Below are 21,191 nucleotides of genomic sequence, written 5' to 3'. Positions count from 1 at the left end.
GAAACCCCATAGAGAATTGTTGAAATCTCCAGCAGCAATATCTAAAAGAATCACTTGTTAGCATTACAGGAGGAATACACTGGTAAAATTCCTGGATGAATCCCCGGAAGGAATTTCATAATTAATATCCAAAAAGAATGTCTGAGGATGTATCTCTAAAACGAATCCTCGTATGGATTTTTAAAGAAATCCCCCCGAAAAACGTATGACGAATATATTTTATTGATAGCTGTTCAAACACATGATGAGTTCCAGTTACATTTAAGAGAGTACAATAACCGCCGCCAGTCTGTCTTCATCCAACTGCTGAAACAACTTTCAACAGGTTGGTGTACACTCAATTTCTGACCAAATTAGTGCCAACTTTCGGATCAATCTAGGAATCTAGTTAAAAATCGATTGAGTGATTTTGATCTAAACGATCTAAAATATTCTTTTTGAATGCATTGAAAATGATTATTGCCATGAAAGGATGATAGGAACAAATATTTCAAATACAATGAACAATACACAATCACAGATGACAGTTACAACGCCTAACTACCTTTCCTATGCCAATACGGAATGTGGAAATTTTCCTTGATTTTCTGTTTTCAATTCTAAATCGATATATCGTTCAACATCGAAATAGGGTTAAATGCTGGGTTAAAACGACGGATCAACTTGTTGATGTTTGAATTCCATAGTATGAAGGTGTTTAGATCCCAATGAAAACAAAACAAAAATCGAATAATAATGTATAGGTAACTAGAGTGTTGTTGAATGAGGGTTTATACTCGATGACGGTCTCCACAATAATTGATAGAACAGACAAAAATAGAAGAAAAAAGATAATTGAAAGATCAATACCCGAAACTTCCACTCATGGGTTTTCATCAACATGGCCAGCTTTTCATCGCCTGCCTGAAGAAGCGATAGAAAGTCAATGCGTTATTATTGGTTGTCGTTGATAATTAGGTATCATTGTTTGCTGTTGTAGGTACTGGATGTAGTATGGCTCAGCGTAGTACATTGCTGTACACAATGTAGCAACACAAAAACTCCTTACGAATGTAATGATGTACTGAAAACGCAACCTATTTTAGAACTGAAAGACAACGACACGCGATTGATAGTGGGCAATATTTGGGTACCGTAAAATGGAATAACTTCGTTAGCGAGATAATGATTTTTTATTCAGCAAAAGTATAACTCCAAATACGTTGCTCATTCATTTGGTAAATTTACAATATAATCTGTACGAACGAAACTATTAGCAAAATTAACTGTTGAATTTTACCCAACTAAATAGTTCAGCAATATTTACCAATCATGAGCAACGTTTTTTCTGAAATTCAATAAACTTTTATCGAAGTTCATCGATTTATTCTGATCATTTTTCCTACATAACAAAAATCAACTGTTTGTTAACCATCAGGATAGTCAGATAAAAGCCTCAAAATTGACAATGTTACTCTATTTTACGGTACCAATATTGATGAACTTCCAACGTTGTAGAAAGTGAAACGATTGGCCTCGCGGAGAGGCGTGTCAACGACGTTCGTTTTGACGCGGATGGTACAAAGATTAATGCATTGCAACAGCTACCGGTAGTCTCTAGCCGTCTATTTACATATGGTTACAATCATCATCGCATATACTCTATAAAGCCGACGCCGTTGGTGATACTGATAAGTCCGCCACTCACTCGTGATTGCAAACGGAAAACAAGAAAGAGTTGAAATCAATAAAACCAATAGTCAAGCGAACCGCACACGGTCCAAGCCCAATCATGCAACACAATATTATTCCGATTCATAGCCCCGACGCGATGATAACCTATTGATCTGAACTCAATCCGATAGTGGGCTGTTTACGGTTACGGTTCTCTGTTCTCTACTTTGCTCGGTTACTAATAGGCGATGGAATAGTTTAACGTTGGGTGGAATGTACAAGGAAACAAAAACGCGACTTAAGAAAATTTTCCACATTTTCGCATTACACTACAAATAAACAGCCGTATATGTAAAAATTGCAAAAAACAAAAACTAAAACAAACGGACTTCAATCTGACGATCATATAGAGGGAGCAGTGATGAAGGGGAAAGATAAGGCATTTACTACAGCCCTACAGAGAAAAAAAACATCAAAACAGCAAAACAGAACCTACCTTATCCTTTTTGTCCTGGCGGGCGTACGGGAAGCAGGGTATCACAGCGGTCACACGGGAAGCGGAAGCGATCTTGCACGCATTGATCATAATCAGCAGCTCCATCAGGTTGTCGTTGATCTCACCGGATCCGGACTGAACGATGTAGACATCTTCACCGCGGACGGATTCGCCGATTTCGACGCTGAAAAGAGTAGAAGATCATTTTAGTTTATATGAAAAGGTTTGAAAAATATGATTGATACATACTGCCCCCATTTGCACAACAGTCCCATGTGAATAGGAAACTCAGCGAAGATGGGACTGTTATGTTAACAGCAGTAGCATACATACACTCCCGTTCAAAAGTTTGGGGTCACCCCCTCAAAAACATGTCATTTTTTTAGGCCCATATCTCCGCCAATTTGCGTCCGATTTCAAAACCCTAGGTTTCATTCAAAAGATAATAAGTCAAAGAAACTTTGAACATGATTTAAAAGAAACTTTTTCAAAAAAAATTGTATGTAAACTTAACCCAAAGTTGCCAAATTTTCTAAAAAATGAATATAAACTTACGGCATTGTCGCTGGAAGTTGGGTCGACCAAATTTTAGGATGAGAGCGGTAATATGACCCATTTTCTATTAGCTTTCAACTGCTTTTTACAGAACTTAGCTAAAAAATCTAGAGAAAAAGTTATTAAGTAAATTAATCCTTGATGTCATCGACCAAAAGTTTGGGGTCACCCCTCAATATGATGTATCTGTCAAAAGTTTGGGGTCATTATCGTAAAACATGGAAAAGTGATTTGTTGATATCTTTGTCATCTTTCATTCAATTTTAATTCTTCTTGGCTTATTTGAAACAAAATGAATGATACTTACTGCATAGACATTGAACCACACATATTTGTTGAAATTTACATACTAAAACTTATCGTAAAGTTGCCTCATTTTTTAAAGCGTGGTAAAATGTGCTAACTTTACATAACATTTTTATATACAAAAATCGTTAAATACGTGAAGTTGAAGACATCAAACGTAAATTCAGTTAATTATCTTTGAAATGAGGCAAAAATAATTAAAATTGAACTATAGATGACGAAGATATCACCAAATCACTTTTCCATGTTTTACGAAAGTGACCCCAAACTTTTGACCGATACATCATATTGAGGGGTGACCCCAAACTTTTGGTCGATGACATCAAGGAATAATTTACTTAATAACTTTTTTTCTAGATTTTTTAGCTAAGTTCTATAAAAAGCAGTTGAAAGCTAATAGAAAATGGGTCATATTACCGCTCTCATCTTAAAATTTGGTCGATCCAACTTCCAGCGACACTGCCGTAAGTTTATATTCATTTTTTAGAAAATTTGGCAACTTTGGGTTAAGTTTACATACAAAATTTTTTGAAAAAGTTTCTTTTAAATCATGTTCAAAGTTTCTTTGACTTATTATATTTTGAATGAAACCTAGGGTTTTGAAATCGGACGCAAATTGGCGGAGATATGGGCCTAAAAAAATGACATGTTTTTGAGGGGGTGACCCCAAACTTTTGAACGGGAGTGTAGATATATTAGAGAAAACAATTATATTTGAGACTAATTCAAGCTTAACTTTACAAAACACCGTATGTCGCAAATGTAAACAAATCGAGGTTTTGATGTGCATGCATACAGTGATAGAGATTCTATGTGTAGAGTCTCTTCTTTTCGTCAATTAGCATTCCAAAAGATTAAAACAATTAAACTTAAAAACACCTTATGTAACAGTACTTCGGAAGCAATCTTTTTGTTACATAGGGTAGTGATATCACAACACCCTATCTATAGTATACTATTTTCATGGTATCATAGCAAACTGCGACATACGGTCTTTTGGTGCCACGTTTTTCTTGAGCTTGAAGGAACCACAGTAGGCACCGCTATCCCGCCACTGCGTATTCCTACCTAGTGCATGATGCATGTGAGTATAATTCAATTGCTGGCAGCACAACGCTGATACGGATTTCAACACCATCTTCAGAGTCAACAACGTATCCACAAATACCGTATATACCAAAAGAAAGAGAAAATACCCTATCTAACATTTTTACCTATTTATACAAAAATCTTCCGAAAATATAAAACTCAAATGAGGGATCTGATATTAATCAGATCCCTCATTTGAGTTTTATATCATAAAATTAATCGGTCTGAAGCTATCTAGGGATAAAAACACTAATTACGATTTTTTTTTTAAATTCAAAATTTTGGAGGCGATTTTCTCTAATCAATGCTATTGTTACATGCGGTGTTTTGTAAAGTTAGGCTTGAATTATCAGCATGTAGTATGAGATTATTTCTACCTAGTCCTACCCTGTCCTACCTAGTTTGAGTTGTGCACATTTATTGGGAACAGCCTAAGTGATTTTAGTCCAGGAATGTTACTTTTGTAAGATGAACTTCTATCTAGGTTACCATGTGAACGCGATGTTTACTGCTTCCAGTAAAAATGAAATAGTAAAATCATGTGTTATGTCTCGAGCATGTGTGCGTGACAACAACTCAATCTTCGCAACATTCATCTCCGACAAATTACCACGCATTGACCAGAGATGTATGCCTCCTTCGATAGAGTTGTAGGTTGAGCTTTTACTTCAAGCCTCAAATTTTTATGTAACTTCTGAATTGAACGATTTAAAACAGTTTCCCTTGATTATTGAATTGGTTTACTAAAAGTCGGTTTTCTAACTTTTGTTTCCAAATCTACTCATTAAAGAGTCCTGAGGCACACCTTAAGATTTCTAAAAAAACGCGTTAGCTTGTGCACAGAGTTTGTCTACACCGATCGGACTCGATTACCCGGGAACTTGAAAAAAGTTTCACCCAGAACAATCGAGCCCTTTTACTTATTTGTGTTAGGGAAACTTGGGTATTCCTTCATTTTTTTGCTGGAGATTCCTCCAGAAACTCTCTCGGGAATTCCTCCAAGAATGCCTTCTGTGAATTTCTCATGATTCTTGTATGATTTCTATCTGGAAATTTCTTCAGGAAATTATCAGAAACACCTTTAGGAGTTCTTACAGGAGTTGAGCCTGAAATTTCTCCGAGAATCCTTTCTGGAGATTAATACAGAAAGGATCAAGGGATTTCTCCAGGAACATTTAGAGGATTCCAAGGGGAACAAAAAAACTACTGGAAAATTCCCATCGGGAATAGCAGAAGAAGCTCCTAGAAGATTCCCACTACGAGAAAGATTTGTAGAACGAACTCCTGGAAGGTTCCCAAAAGCAACTTCTGTTGAATTTCCACAAGGAACTCTTAAAGAATTTTCAGAAAGAACATCAGGATAATTTTTAGGATGAACCTAAAATCCGTTAAAAGTTATTACAATCCAAATAAGTCACGTACCACCAAACAAATGACAGGATAGTTACAGTTAGACGAAAAACAAGACAAAAAACGACCAAATTAGTTTGTTCCTGAAGAAGACACTAAGCCCGCGTCGAAACAAGTTCGGCAAGAAATAAACATCGGTTGCTAAGTCAAGACTGAGCAGCAGTTTTGAATGATAGTTGAAACGATACAGTCGAGCCTCCACTGGAACTACTACAGGATTCCCAAAAAAACTCATGGAGGATTCACAAAAGAAACTCCTGGGGAATTCCCAGAAAGAACTCCTGGAATATTCCTAGAAGGAAGTCCTGAAGTAAACCTTGAGGGAACTTCTGGAGTTTTACCCGAGGGAACTATTGGACGATTTGCAGAAAGAACTTTATGAGGACTCAAGGATTCCCAGTAGTAACGTTAGGCATGAAATAAACATCTTTTGCTAACTTAAGACTGTGTAGCCGTTTTTAACGATAATTAAAACGATAAGTTGAGCCTTGACTAGACTGCCCCCACTCGCATAACTGTCCCATTTGACTTTTCATCACTTTTGAGTTAACGTTATGAATAGTCATCATTTTCGATGTACTTCCAAAAACAATAATAAAAAATATGATTTTTTATGTCAATATGTGAAAAAAATACCAAGTCATGAGCGTCCCATTTCAAAAGTACCCGCATAACAGTCCCATCATGGATTTTTGTGTTACGTAACACAAAACTGAACAACTTTGTAGTGATTGTAATATTTTTTACAGTTATATATTCATGTGCAAAGCAATCTGTGAAAGTTTCGAGATGATCGAAATATTCTTCAAATTTTGGCGATTTTTCAAAGTTTTATATGGAAACAAGTTTTCAAACTTCAAATGCTGTTTTCTCAATTCCTACTTTTTGCAAATGGGACTGTTATGCGAGTGGGGGCAGTAGAGCTACTAGAGGATTCCTAAAAAAAGGAGGGTTCAAAAAAGATACCCCTAGAGAATTTTCAGAAAGAACCATAGTTCCCAGAAGGAACTCCTGGAGTATTTTCTCAGGGAACTCCTTCAGGAGTATTACCTCAGGGAACTACTGGACGATGGGCAGAAGGAACTTAAGTAGGACTGAAGGATTCCAAGAAGGAACTCCTGGAGCATTTCAAGAAGAATCTTGTTAAGGATTCCCATAAAAAATCTTGGAGATTTTCAGAAGGAACACTTGAAAGATATCCAGAAGGAACTTCTGGAGGATTCTCAGTAAGAACTCCTGGATTCCCTATAGGAACTACTGGTTGATTCCCAGGAAGAAACCCCGAAGAAATTCCAAAGGCAATTTTGGAAAGAATGATTCTTTGGCGTAATCTAGAACGAAGTCATGAATAAATTCCAGAATGAACTCCTGAAGGAATCTCGGAAGAAACCCCTGCAGAAATCTCACAAGAAACCCCTTGCAGAAATCCCTGAAGGAACACCTAGCAAAATTCCCGGGCGAATCGTAGAAGGATTTTCTGAAAGAATGCTGGAAAAGAAACCTTTTGAAGAATCCCAGAAGAAGTTGGTGCTAGAATTCAGAGGAGAACTAATGCAGGAACCACAGAAACAATTCCTGGAGGAATCTCAGAAAGAGTTTCTGAAGGAATTTCTGAGAAAAAAACAATAATGGAAGAATTCCCTTGAGGATGTCTAAAGAACAGGGTGAATCTTAGAGAAAGCTTCTGGAAGTATTTCAAGGTCATATTTTGGGTAAATCTCATAATGAATTCCTTAAGCTAAGGAATACTGACTCTTGGTTGTGCTCTTAACCCTAGTAGGATGTTAGGGCACGTTGATCATGGACTACGCCATCGAGTTTATGAACAGGCCCCGAGAAAAGGCCCAGAAACATTTTTTTGATGAATCCCAGAAGAAGCCCATTGGAGAAACCTAAAATTAGTTCTGGAGGAGTTTAATGAGATTATTCAGAAAATCTTATGCAATTTAGTAAAGCCAAAGCTATCTCAGCAGAGACTTCTAATGAAATTCCTAGAGAAATCTCTCTCTTATGAAGCGATTGTTGGTGGTATTTTGGGGGTATTTTAAGACCAACAATTGAAAAGGCCTCATCAACATTGCGTAAACAAACACGTTATGTCGACATAGGCCCTTCTGAACTCCACCTACGCATCTCATAACCACTATCAGAATCAGCTTGATGTTTGCGCTTCATGTTAGTGGTGATGAGGTGTGTGGGTGGAGCACAGAAGGCCCTAAATCGACAGAAACATGTTTGTTTACAAAATGTTGATACGGCCTTTTCAATTATTGGTCTTGATTTCTAAGGTAAATATCAAAAAAATCCTCGAGAACCACCGGAAGAACTCCTGGTAGATTGAACGGAAGAACAGCTGCAGGACTTCCAAGAGGATCTTCTACAAAAGCCTCAGAAGAATTGTTTAAGGATTGCCCAGAGATTTTGTATAGACATTTTCTGGGCGTTTTCCAGGAGAAAATTATGGTGCATTTTCAAAGGAAGCGAAAATCCTAAAAGATTATCTATATCCTATAGGAATCATAGAAATATGCTTGAAATAATGTTATGAGAGAAATAATTATTCGATAAATATCAAAAGAACTTCTGAAATCTCTTAAGATTATCTAGAAGAATTATATAAGATTACCGAAAAAAAACTTATAAGAAGTTCGTACAGGAATCACAGAAGGATTCCTGGAGGAGTCTTAACGTTGAACTTTTCGTCATTGAAATCATCGTCATCATCAAACATTTGAAAGCAGTTTTTTCGTTCAAAACAAACGTTTATGCTATGAAAATATATTCACTGTACTCCACATGAGGAATATAATGCAGTGAATATGTTTTCATGATCCTTGTTTAGATTTGCAGCGAGAAAACTGCTTTTTATTTTCCGAAAAATGATGACGGATGCTTGAGCCTTAAAACAGAAGCAGCCCATGGAGGAATTATTGATAGAACTGTAGCTTTGAAATCTGGTGACGGAATTTCAGTAGAAAGTACTAGAGGAATTCAAGAAAAACAAAACGTTTGGGAGTATTACAGAAGGAACCTTGAAGGCATTTAAGAAGAAACGCCTAAGGGGAATATAGGTAGATATCTCAACGTATTGCATGATGTAACCAAACAGAATCATACGAGATTACATAGAGTAATCTCAGAAACATTCTTAATGAATTTCAAGCGATCACATAGGTATAAGAATTCATTGAAATAACGTAAAGAAACTCTATGAGGAATCTTCGCAATAATTCGAGATGTTACCAAAACCAGAAACATTTTTGGAAGGATTCCACCAAAAAACTTCTGGAGGAATGCTTCAAGATTACCTAGAAGAAGCCCATTTCCTAAAGGTATCCCAGAACCTCGAAGAAGTTGACGTGCAGGCTATTTTTTTTTTAGCTATAAGGTCTGACGAAGGCGGGAGATAGATAAATTTGGGTAAATATAGCTCTAAAACCATATGATTCTGCTATATCCAGTCAATAGCAAGCGACAACAAACATGTTGAATTTCCCGTACAAATAGGCAAATGGACATCGTTTGTAATCGTATTTTTTTTTATAAAGTATCGTTGTTACAAAACTGTAGTCTTCGACATAGCTTCCAAAACATCGTTTTACGACCGCCAAACCGTTTGCAAGCACGCTTCTATTGTACCTACTACGAAAAGCGGAATGACGGGAATTACAAGAGCTTAACGACATAGGTATGTATCAGTTTCAAACAATCCCAAAAAACCTTTTTAAAAGGGGGGGGGGAGTTAGATTGCTTTTGGGTAATCGGAGCAAAACAGGCTTCATAACTTACTCCGGGGATATTACGGGACGTCGTACGTGACACTACAGCTTCCGCTCGATAACTGGGCTTTGTCGACAGTCCACACACCAAATTTTTTGAAACGCTTCCAGTCCAGCACAAAAAAAATCAGCAAAATAAATTGCTGAATTTCAGCAATTTTTTTGCTGAATTTCAGCACAACGTTGCTGATCAACTGTCAAAATTGCTGGATGGTTCAGCAAGTTGAAAAATAATTGCTGATATTCAGTAAATTCGCATTGCTGAATGAAATCAGCACAAAAAAAATCAGCAAAGTTTGCTGAATACCAGTAAACAAAATTTGGTGTGCAGTAAGCGAGCGCCGCTCGATAACTGGACTGAGCTTCCGGAGCCGGAGGCTATTGTTATATTTTGTTTTGTTTACCGATTTGTAAAATGTGAGGTTATATTTCGCTTATTTTTGACAGATAACTGCTTTTTAACTCGACTTTGCCCCAGTTATCGAGCGCCCAGTTAAAAAGCAGTCCAGTTAAATAGCAGTCAGTTAGCGAGCGGATGCTGTATTACCATTTGATCGCCCTGCAATTCTTTAGAAATTTTCCTTCCGAATAAGCATAACTGGTATTCTGTCAAGGGCGCGTGGCGAGAAAGCTATTGATTTTTGCTGACTCAGCCATCACGTGACGAATATTTAGCATGCTGACTCATTTTTGTGCGATAAATCTAAATCGGATAATGAAACTGCATATCAGTCGATATGTAACTACCAAGTTTTTGCACAACTGTGTTTCAAATTACTTGGTTAACACTTATTAAGTGTAATTGACTTTAGAATTCTCAATCTCCACAAATCTCCCAACTTGAGAATAACGTAACTTTGTAGTCGGCCTTTTGATAGCATCGAATATACATACTTTAAGTTTTTATTTTTTTTTAACCTATAAGGGCTCATATAGCCGAAGCGATAAACGCGCAGATATGTATTCAGCAAGCTCATGCTGGGGGTTTGAATCCGGGTCAGCCCAGGAACTTTTCGTAATGAAAATTTCCATACGTCCTTGGGCATAAAGTGTGAGTGTGTGCCTGCCACACGACACTAAAATTGTCATTGATAGAGAAAGCTATCACTTAATAACCGTTTAAATACTTAAAGAACACATGAAAGAAAATATTAGAAAATGAGCAATTAGAAAAAATCTACAGAAATTTCATAAGAGTTGTTTGAGATATAACGACATTAAAGTGCATGATTGTTTCGTATCAAGGAGAAAATGATTGTCTCAACGAACAGTTTCATCAACATAGCAGTATTAAAATCTAGAAGACAACCCTATTCCGTTGATCGTACCACAACAGCAATAAATCAAGATCATATTCATTAATTTTGATTGACTGCGTCTCGAAAAGCACAGCATAAAGTTTAGACTAGGTACCGGCAAAACAGAAACCAAAACGAAGAAATAAAACCAAGTAGTAAGCACATACCTACACGGCAGCTTCCAATCCCATGCTTGATTGTGCATGGGTATATGTAGGTGAAAAGCTGACGCTACCTTGGTATGGGTTAGAGTGCTGAGGGCCCACCACAATACTGATGAGCAGTTTAGTTTGGCGTCGAGGATTCACCCTCATCCCGTCAGACATGTGACTCGACTCGACTGGTGGTATCGTAATTTTGGCATCAGGCGGTTTGTTTATAAAAACAAGCCTTAGCCGTATAGTAGTACACAAGCATGATTATCTGCCGAAACATTAAATACCAACAATCGAGACCGATGTGTAAATATTTAGCATTTCAGCTGTAGGAGAAATTTCGCACAAAGTCAAACTTGTTACATCACTTCTGGCGGCGACAAAACTGCAGCAACCCCAGAACAGTGTTTGTCCCGGAGGAAAAAGCATCCGTACCTACACAGGAATCAGGATGCTAAAAATACCCAATCAAAATGAGTTCCGAATAAGAGAACAAAATAGAATGGAAACTATCATCGAGCGAATCAAACCGGTGTGCGGTGCCTCGTGGTGGTTCGGCTACTATACATCAAGACACCCGTCAGAAGCATCGAGGTTTTCATCTCTACGCACGCATATACCTAACTGGACTGATTATAGGAATCCGTGGACGACGATGGAAGGCCGTGTCGTGTAACGTCACTACTGTCGAGGATACTTCGCCATCCACCAATCTTTTTCGGGGGTCATGGTTTAAATTGGCTTCTTTAACGGTGTTGAGATAATTCGATATTCTGAATCTGCATGTCAAACTGAGCCGAAATCCAAATTTTCATGAATTTTGGTGCCCGGGAACCTATTTAAAAATCAATTTGAAGTTTGTATGGGAGCAATTTGTCGAATCACCCCTCGTCGCAGTTTGTACTGGGCGGAGCTGTCAAACAGTTGCCCAGCTGTCAAAAGGTGATTTCTGAAAATCTCTTTGAAATTGATTTAAGGTGCCAAAATAAAGTTCTAAAAATCTGAAAAAAATCATAGTGGCTCAGAAAAAGGTGCTCTTTCGTATAAAATCAAAAAATCGATACATTTTTCAAAATTTAAAAACCCAATTATGAGCAAAGAGCTGCTCTGCTGAACTAATCCACCTATGAAGAGAGTGGGCTTATTCTACAGCTGACTAGTGAGATTTGCAACTGTTTTTTTTTAGACAGTTAATACCTTCCGAACAATATGTATCCGTGGCTCCAGCGAATTTGTACAGAAAGCTAATGATTCTCAAGTGGTGAAAAGGTGGTACGTAATTCCACCACTACTATTGTGTACTTTTAGATGTTTCATTTCATGATCCAGATCATCTTCATGTGTTCAGAAGTTTGGCAAAGTGGTACAGAATTCTTGAAGTTTGCGAATTGTGTAAAATGTTGTAACCACTGTTACGTGGTTCTAGTAGGCAGTTTATAGAGCTTTTTAATATGTTAGATCTCATTATTTTGACGTCCTAGAAAGTTCTGATGTTCAGCGAAGTTGTCAAGAAGTCCAACAAGTAATACATTAATTTTTCCGTGGATTTCTTCAGGAAGGCCTCCAATGATTTCTTCAAGGCCTCCAATGAATTCTACAGAAAATATTCTTTAGAATCCTAAGGCAATTCCTAATGACTTCCTTCAGAAATTCTTCCAAAAGTTCCTTTATTATTAAGGACTCATTTCGGAATATCCTCATGATGTCTTTTAATATTTCTCCAAGAAATACACAAAACTAATCCAAGTATTTCTTCGGAAATTCCGTGAGCAGGGTTGCAAATGTAATACTTTTAATTTTAGATCAATCGTGAAACGAAGTGTTTTCTGTAGTGACCGATATCTCCACGGGCTTTCGTAACACTCTATATGCGAAAACAGATTTCTTCCGATGCTCCTCCAAGGATTCCTTCACAGATTTGATCGAAAATCATATTCCAAGAGACGAACCAGCCAAGGGCTGAAAGTCTCTTAAATAAAGACAAATCAATCAATCATACTTCCAGAGTTTCTAGCTGGACTCCTACCAGAGATCCTTCCAAAATGCATTAAAACGCCTTCAGTGTTTTTTCAGAGTTTTTTCTGAAATTTCCTTAATATTTTCTTCCGGGATTATTCCCAGACCTTTTAACCGAGATGTCCCAAATGTCAATTTCTTGATTTTGCTTTGGCTGACCAAGCCATGTGGGAAATTACACTGTTGAAAATGCTTTGACATCCATGTGCACAACAGAACATGTACTCGATGAACAAATTAAGATTTGAAATTATGAAAAGAAATCCACGTACTCCGGTGAGACTCGAACTCACGACTCCCAATTCGCTAGACGGGCACTTCTATTCCTTCAAGCTACGGAGTCACTCGACCATCTCCGTCGCCAGTAGGTCTAGGCCTACTCCGTCGAGTTCAGTTCAGCATTTTCAACAGCGAGATGTCCCAGTTTTTATCAGGATTTCTTCCGAAGTTCTTCACGAGATTTCTTTAATAAATCTAAGCGTAGTTTCTCGCTACATTTCACTTCAATTTCTTCAGCTGTTGTAGGAGACATTCCGAAGAAAAATCTACGAGAACTCCGGGAGCAACTATCAAAGTAATCTCAAAAGGAGCATCCAGAATCTCAGGACAATTCCTGGTGGAGGTTCCGAGAAGAGCTCTAAGAGTAATCCAGAGAAAATCTGTAAAACAAATCCCAGGTGGATTCCACTTCAAGAAATCCGTTGAGCAATTACGAGGAAAAGCTCTGGAAGAAATTCCAGAAGAACTTCATGAGAAATATCAGCTATAGCTCCTGCAGATATATGTATGTACCAGAAGCCTCTCCAGAATCAAACCCAGAAGAGAAGAAGTGAAATTCCAGGGTGAATTCAGAAAAACTCTGAGAGATATCCCAGGACTATTTGACACACAGTAGAAATCCCAAGAGAATCTTTGGAAGAAAGCTCACGGAAATTTCTTTTTAAAAATTGCAGGAGAAATATCGAAAGAAATATTGGGAGGAACTCCTTAAGAAATCCTTGGAAAATCTCTATTAAGAATCGTAGGAATAAAAATCTTGTAGCAACTCTGGGAAAAACTCCAGGAAGATCTCCTGGGGAAGTTCCAAGAGAAAGAAAACCGGAAGGAATCGCGGAAAATCTTCCAGAGGAATTCCGAATGAAACCCCAGGACATATCCTTAGAGAAACTCTTGTAGAGATTGGCGTAAAACTCAGGAGGAATCCCGAGAAAAATCCCACGAGAGTACAGGGAAATCCTCTGGAAGAAATTCTGGAAGGAAATTATGTAGGACCCTCGTGAAGAGTTCCAGCAGTAATCGACCCAATGTTTTTTTTTATCGGAGTAAAATTTGTTCAAGATATTCCCTGAGTATTCCAGGTTTTTCCATGTTAAGGCGAAACTGGATCCATTTCCTCACTTTTTGGATTTTTTTTATAAAATAACGAAGCTGATTTGATTGATTTATCTTTATTTGAGAGACTTTCAGCCCTTGGCTGGTTCGTCTCTCTCAATAACGAAGCAATATTTTCAAAATCGGTTTTCGTGCACATGTAGAGTATAGATCAAGGTATCTCCTGATTTTTTTTCGTGGTGGAAAATGTTTTTCCAATCGTTTAGTATGAGTCGGTAGTACTAACACTTTTACGCCGTAAACATAAAAGTTAGAATATGGCGTCCTTGGTGATAAATGTAGGAAAAACAATAATCTACTAATTTGTCGAACATCACATTTTAATATTAGGCTTCTGAATTGAGTTATAGACAATTGAGTCAAATGATTGCCAGATGATAGAAAACATCCTTGCCAAGATTCTTGCTGCGGGTGTCCCTCAGGAATTCCTTGCGTGATTTCTTCAAGAATTGTCCTCGGGATGCTTTAGAAAATATCCCAAGCTTCTCATAAAGTTATTCATGAAGCTTACTTTGAATATCAGAAGTTTCTTCCGGGATTCTCCAGGAATTTTATTTAGAACTCCTCCAGGAGTTCCGAGATCCCTCCAGGAACCAATTCAAAGATTCCTACAGAATTTCTTCCAAAATTCCTTCAGGAATTTGTTCCGAAATTCCTCGAGGAATTTCTTACGTATTTTCTCCAGAAAGTCTTCAGAAGTTCGTTTTGAAATACTTCAGGAACCTCCTTACGAAATGCTTACCGGTGTTTATTTAGGATTCATTCAGGAGTTCCTTTGAGATTTTCCAGAAGTTTCTTTTGAGATTTCTAAAGATGTTTCGTCTGAGATTTGTTTAGAATTGCTTTCCAGGAGTTCTCAAGAAATTCAATCAGGGATTCTTCCAGTATTTCTTTGAGAACTCCTTGGGTTCATCCAAGCATTCTGAGAATCCTAATATTTTTCTCGAGATTCGTCCTGGAATTCCTTCTGAGATACCTTCAGCAATTTCATCTGGATCTGCTGCCAAGATTCCACAGTCCTTTTATAAATGATTTCAGAAATATATTCTGGAAATATAATCCCAGAATGAACTATTGGAGGAAACCCAGAAAAAATGAAGAAATTCTTTAAAATACTGCTGAATGAAATCCATTAAAAAACGTTGGAGGAATTCTTCAAGAAGTCCTTCAGTATTGTTTTAAGGAATTCGTGGGAGAATTTTGCGTGGAACTTTTAGAGTAATTCTATGAGGAATTCCATAAAATAAACCTTAAGGAAATCCGTTTAATACGCCGGGAGGGTTTTTCTAACGGAATTCGAAAAAGCACTTTCGGAGGTATTCCAGTATGAACTGCAGGAGTTGCAGAAGGAACTCTTGATAGAATCTCGGAAGGAACTCCTGGAAGAATCCTGAAAAGGATTCCTGGAGGAATCCCAGAAAAAAACTTCTGAAAGAATTCTCAAAAGAATGTCTGGAACAATTCCAAAAGTTGTTCAGAAAAGGAATTCCTGAAGGAATCTTTAAAAAGAAAAGGAAGGAATCATTGAAGAAACCTCTGCTGGAGCAATCCAGGAAAGATTTCCTGGATGGATCTAGAAAATATTCCTAGAGAAATTCCAAATGAAACTCCAGACGGAATTTTGGATGGGATTTCAGAAGAAAAGAAACAGAAGAAATTTCTGATCCTGGAAGAATTCTGTAAGGAGTTTCTGAAGTAATCCTAATAGGAATCCTAGAAGAGATCCCAGAAAGAACTTTTGGTAAAATCTTCGAAGATAATCCTGACAGAATCTCAGAAGGGACTGCAGGAGAAATCGAAGAACGAACTCTTGCAGAAATCATATAAGGAATTTCTGAAGGCTTTCCAGAACGAGGATTATCAAAACGGCGAATCTTTGTCATTACATACTTGATGAAACCCAGAAGAAACCCCTTGATAAATTTCAAAATCATCCTCGGAACACCCCAGACGTGCATTGGTAGCTATCTCATAATTCAGATATTTCACAGAATGATACTAGCAGATACACTCTTCCGCACAGGCACACTTTTTTTCACAGTTTAGAATCTGATTTCATTTTGCAAGGGATTTCCATACTTTTCTGGTTTGGGAAACATAAGAAGCAGACGACGTGCGAGAAACTATCAAAGAGCCAATCAAGTGATTACACAGTAGGTACAAACGAGAAAGCAAAGCCAATCTCACACAATATGTCGTCTTCGTATGCGACGAGACGGTACTTGTACCCTAACAGGTAGCTTTACCTGCAGCATCTTGACACCCGAACCGTACCTGGCCCTTTGAAACGCATCCCACCTCGCGAGTGATAGGGAACATGAAATTCTTTTCTATCTAGCACACAAACTGGACCAATTTAGTCAATAAAAATTTCGCGAAAACACCCACCTCTCGTTTCGCCGTACACACCACAAGTTCCTGCCACTTCCTGACGAATGATGTACTATCACTATAGACAACAAGAGCGCTGCTGTCACACTTCAAGGTTAAGTGAATTTTATTTTTAAAGCCAATTTCTGCCATTTTAGCGAATAGCCTAGCTCTATTTTCTCGGCCGCTTCGATACATCCCACAATAATCACAAAATCCGGAAAAAAAGTCTTCTCCACATAGCCATATTCCTTATCGATCGAACTCCCATCGTAGGCGCGTGCAACTTGTTTAATCAATAACACCACCGCGGTTACACTCAAGGATCACGAAAACAACCCATTGGACTCGGTTGCAATGCGAACCGAATCGCATAAAAACCCATGAAAAAGCTAATAAAGGCAGGCTAACTCACCATGTTTCCAGATTGCTGAACTTCTTGGTGACCACCTTTCCGAGATCGATGCCGAGGCGGTCCACGATGCGCGACGCCAGATCCGGATGGGACGAGCCGGAGAAGACCTTGATGTTAGGCATTCTGGATTGCAGGTGCTGCGGCTGCTGCTGCTGGGGGTTGCTGCTAGACTTCTCCAAGTTGTTCCGGATGAGACTTCTGGCGCGAATCGGGTTTGACGATCTGACTGGCATCACACAATCTACGGTAGGCAAATTAAATAAGAGAGCTCATTCGATGGGCGGTTTATGTGTGCGGGATGTGAAACTTGGAAGCTTTGAATGTGGAGGCTGCTCGACACGGGCACATTGATATAATATGTGCAGGTAGTCGTGCGCCGCCAACCAAACACCAGACGATCATCCCGTACCCTCAACACTACCAAATAACGGTCCTTGTAGTATGCGTAACTGTGTAAATAGCTGTAAATGTTGACAGCTGCTTCTTCTTCTTCTTCTTCTTTTTTCTGGCCAACTAGCACCGTTCGGCGCCAGTTGTGTTTTACGTCGGCTGGGTCTAGGAGCTAAGCCTTAAATTCCGACGCCCCAGGGAGACAGCCACCACACCTGAGGACCCTACATATCGAACCCATCAACACATGGGCCGGGACCTACGGCTTTACTTCCTATCCGAGGGAAGGCGTGATCACGGATTTTATGTCTCAGAAAATCCCATCGGCGTCGACGGGAATTGAACCCCGACCGACTGAGGTGAGAGGCAACCACGCTTACCACTACACCACCGACGCCGACTATTGACAGCTGCTGCACTGCACGGCTCGCTTGAAAACCATGTGGAAAACCAAAACAAACCAACTACACCGTTTGCGGGATTGGCAAATACACCGACATCGACCGATTGTCTCTGGGGGTTTGGCGAAGTTGTTCGAAATTTGGTCATTGCTTAAAAGCGCTTATCAGAGCACTACCGGTGCGTGACTAAACTAAATTTATAGCGCAGTATCATAGCGCTATACCTTATCGGGGACGGGGCTACTAACCGGGCTAGTAAAATAGCAGCAAGGCTTTTGGGAAACATCGAGCGCACAAATTTAGGCGCCTGATAGTTGTGCTTCGAAGCCTTCCGGAGTCGATCAATACACTCACCACTGCTCTGGAGAGTAGATCCGACGACGAGCTAACGTTGGAACTAATCAGGTCCAAGCTCGTAGATGAAGTAGCAAAACGCTGCGAAAAGGTACCCAACGAGTCTTTGCTAATGGCTCGGCTAATGGCTGGCGTGGACAGAAGGAAACGAGTTTGTAAGTATTGCCTGAAGCCCGGTCATTAAGAGAAGCATTGCAAGGCGTTGGCGGGAATTCCTCCAGAAATTCCTACGGGAATTCCTCCAGAAATTCCTACGGGAATTCCTCCATGAATTCCTTCGGGTATTCTTCCAGGAATCCCCGGAGGAATCCCTGCAGAAATTTCTGAGGGAATACCCGGAGGAATTCCTAGAGGAATCCCCGATAGAATTCATGGAGGAATCCTCGGAGAAATTCCTGGAAGAACCCTTTGAGGGGTTTATTGAGGAATCCAAGGAGAAAATGCTGTAGGGTTCCCCGGAGGAATTTCTTGAGGATTCTCAGGAAGAATTCCCCGGAGGAACACCTGGAGGAATCCCAGGAAGAATTCCTGGAAGAATCCCAGGAGGAATTCATCCAGGAATCCCCGCAGGAATTCCTCCAGGAATCCCCGGAGGCGTTCCTGGTGGGATCCCCGGAGGAATTTTTGGAGGAATCTCCGGAGGATTTCGTGGAGGAATCTCCGGAGGAATTCCTGAAGGAATCCCCGAAGGAATTTTTGGAGGAATCCCCGGAGGAATTCCTGGAGGAATCCCCAGAGGAATTCCCGAAGAAATCCCCGGTAGAATTCATGGAGGAACCCCCAGAGAAATTCCTGGAACAACCCTTTGAGGGGTATATTGAGGAATCCAAGGAGAAAATGCTGTAGGGTTCCCCGGAGGAATTTCTTGAGGATTCTCCGGAGGAATTCCTCAGAGGAACACCGTGAGGAGTCCCTGGAGAAATTCCTGGAGGAATTCCTCCAGGAATCCCTGGAGGCGTTCCTGGTGGGATCCCCGGAGGAATTCCTGGAGGAATCTCCGGAGGAATTCCTGAAGGAATCCCCGGAGGAATTTTTGGAGGAATCCCCGGAGGAATTCCTGGAGGAATTCCTGGAAGAATCCCCGGAGGAATTCCTGAAGGAATCCCCGGAGGAATTCCTGGAGGAATCTCCGGAGGAATCCTGTTGGAATCCCCGGAAGAATTCCTGGAGGAATCCTCGGAAGAATTCCTGGGGGAATCCCCGGAAGAATTCCTGAAGGAATCCCTGAAAGAATCCCTGAAGGAATTCCTGGAGGAATCCCTGGAAGGATCCCCGGAGGAATTCCTGGAAGGACCCCCGGAGGAATTTCTGGAGGAATCATCGGAGAAATACCCGGAGGAATTTCTGGAGGAATCCCCGGTAAAATTCATGGAGGAATCCTCGGAGAAATTCCTGGAAGAACCCTTTGAAGGGTTTATTTAGGAATCCAAGGAGAAAATTATGTAGGGTTCGCCGGAGGAACTTTTTGAGGATTCTCAGGAGGAATTCCCCGGAGGAACACCTGGAGAAATCCCAGGAGGAATTCCTCCAGGAATCCCCGGAGGAATTCCTCCAGGAATCCTCGGAGGCATTCCTGGTGGGATCCCCTGAAGAATTCCTGAAGGAATCTCCGGAGGAATTCCTGAAGGAATCCCCGGAGGAATTTTTGAAGGAATCCCCAGAGGAATTCCTGGAGGAAACCCCGGAGGAATTCCTGGAGGAATCCCCGGAGGAATTCCTGGAAGGATCCCCGGAGGAATTCCTGGAAGGATCCGCGGAGGAATTTCTGAAGGAATCATCGGAATAATTTTACGAGGAATTCCCGAAGGAATTTCTGGTAGAAACCCCGAAGAAATTCCTGAAATAATCCCCAGAGGAACTCTTGGAGGAATCCCCGGAGGAATTCCTAGAGGAATCCCGAAAAGAAATACCACTAGAAATTTTAGGTGATATCCCGGAAGGAATTCCTGGATAAATCCCATACGTATTGCTCGAGGATACTCGGTAAGAATTCATGCTAGAATCTCAGAGGGAATTCTAGCTCGGGCCCGGCCGGGCTAGTGAGAAGCACGCAATACACGCAGAAAAATGAGGCTTGTTGAAAACAATAAAACGCATGGTTGATTTTCAAACTGAGCATTTACTTATTCCAAAGTTATATTTCTTTGTTCTTACTTAGAGTTTATCGATCAAAACAAACAATTCCCATCATTCCATATAACGTTAAAATCTGCATTTGTTTCAACAAAATGGGGACCATAAACATGGCCCGGAAGCACTCACACATCTTCAAAATTCTTACCCCAACATCGCCACAACGAAGAAAGTGTAGCAAACCCATCACTTTAACTTCCAAGTGCAGTTTTGGCCGTGATGGATAACGCACAGGTACTCAAGACTGCATACAAAAAAAAATTGGTCGGTTTCGATTTTTTGCCTTTTTTTATTCGTTCCCGCTTCCACCCGCTTGTCGAGTGTCTAAAAATAGATTTCCGAGCTGCCGCAGGAGCTGCCGTCACCGACACAATCACTTCCCGGCTTTGTTAGTGGCAGCAGTGCAGTCGTTTAAAACAATCTGTTATCACACTGTTATTTTATGTTGAAACTACCAAATCTCTGTTTGTTCTAACAAACTGTCAAAAATTTCGGCAAATGAAAATATTTGTATTATCAAACAATGGAACAGTTCAGTTTAAACTAGAAATCAGTTTGTCGCTATAACAAACTGAAAAATCGGTTGATTTGAACTAGAATTTAATTGTGTTTACAAAATATTTTTCTGCGTGTAGATACTGCGGTAAAATAGAAAAAATCCAACGGGGTTGCGGTGGTTTCGACCGCCGCAGTCGTTCTGCAAATGTCAAAAGTGCTCGGTTCACGCTAAAAACCTCTCACTCACTTGGTTGCCATAAAATTCAAAAATTATGAAAATTGTGTCTTTTATGGTTTATGTAATCGCAATTGCTGCCACAACATGTAACTTATTTCTAAACTATATTAGGTGTAGTTTTAGCACTTAAGTATGCAGCTGTACGCCATTAAACATAATTTAGATTCTCAACTATTTATTTTTGTTTCAAGGTTGTGTGCATACTTTTTGAAGTGTGCAGCAGTTTGACGTTTGCGGAACAGG

General features: G+C 39.7%; 1 protein-coding gene across 3 annotated transcripts in view; it reads right to left on the bottom strand.

Annotated features, from left to right (window-relative positions):
- LOC109403769 (ribose-phosphate pyrophosphokinase 1) overlaps positions 1 to 21,191 on the bottom strand; it is a 30,227-nt gene that overhangs the window by 6,845 nt on the left and 2,191 nt on the right. Inside the window, exons 2-4 of one of the 3 annotated variants that reach the window (XM_029866600.2) lie at positions 16,935 to 17,175; positions 2,150 to 2,333; positions 850 to 903 (exon numbers count right to left, since the gene is read on the bottom strand). In XM_029866600.2, coding sequence (XP_029722460.1) covers positions 850 to 903; positions 2,150 to 2,333; positions 16,935 to 17,175 — 479 coding nt within the window. Of the gene's footprint in view, positions 1 to 849; positions 904 to 2,149; positions 2,334 to 16,934; positions 17,222 to 21,191 lie in introns of those variants that run through there. The other 2 variants (XM_029866601.2, XM_062852868.1) reach the window with 2 other exon arrangements.

This window comes from Aedes albopictus, chromosome 2 (assembly GCF_035046485.1).
Source record: "Aedes albopictus strain Foshan chromosome 2, AalbF5, whole genome shotgun sequence".
NCBI classification, from domain to species: domain Eukaryota; kingdom Metazoa; phylum Arthropoda; class Insecta; order Diptera; family Culicidae; genus Aedes; species Aedes albopictus.
Note: the sequence above shows the minus strand (reverse complement) of the source record. Positions and strands in the feature narration are given on the sequence as shown.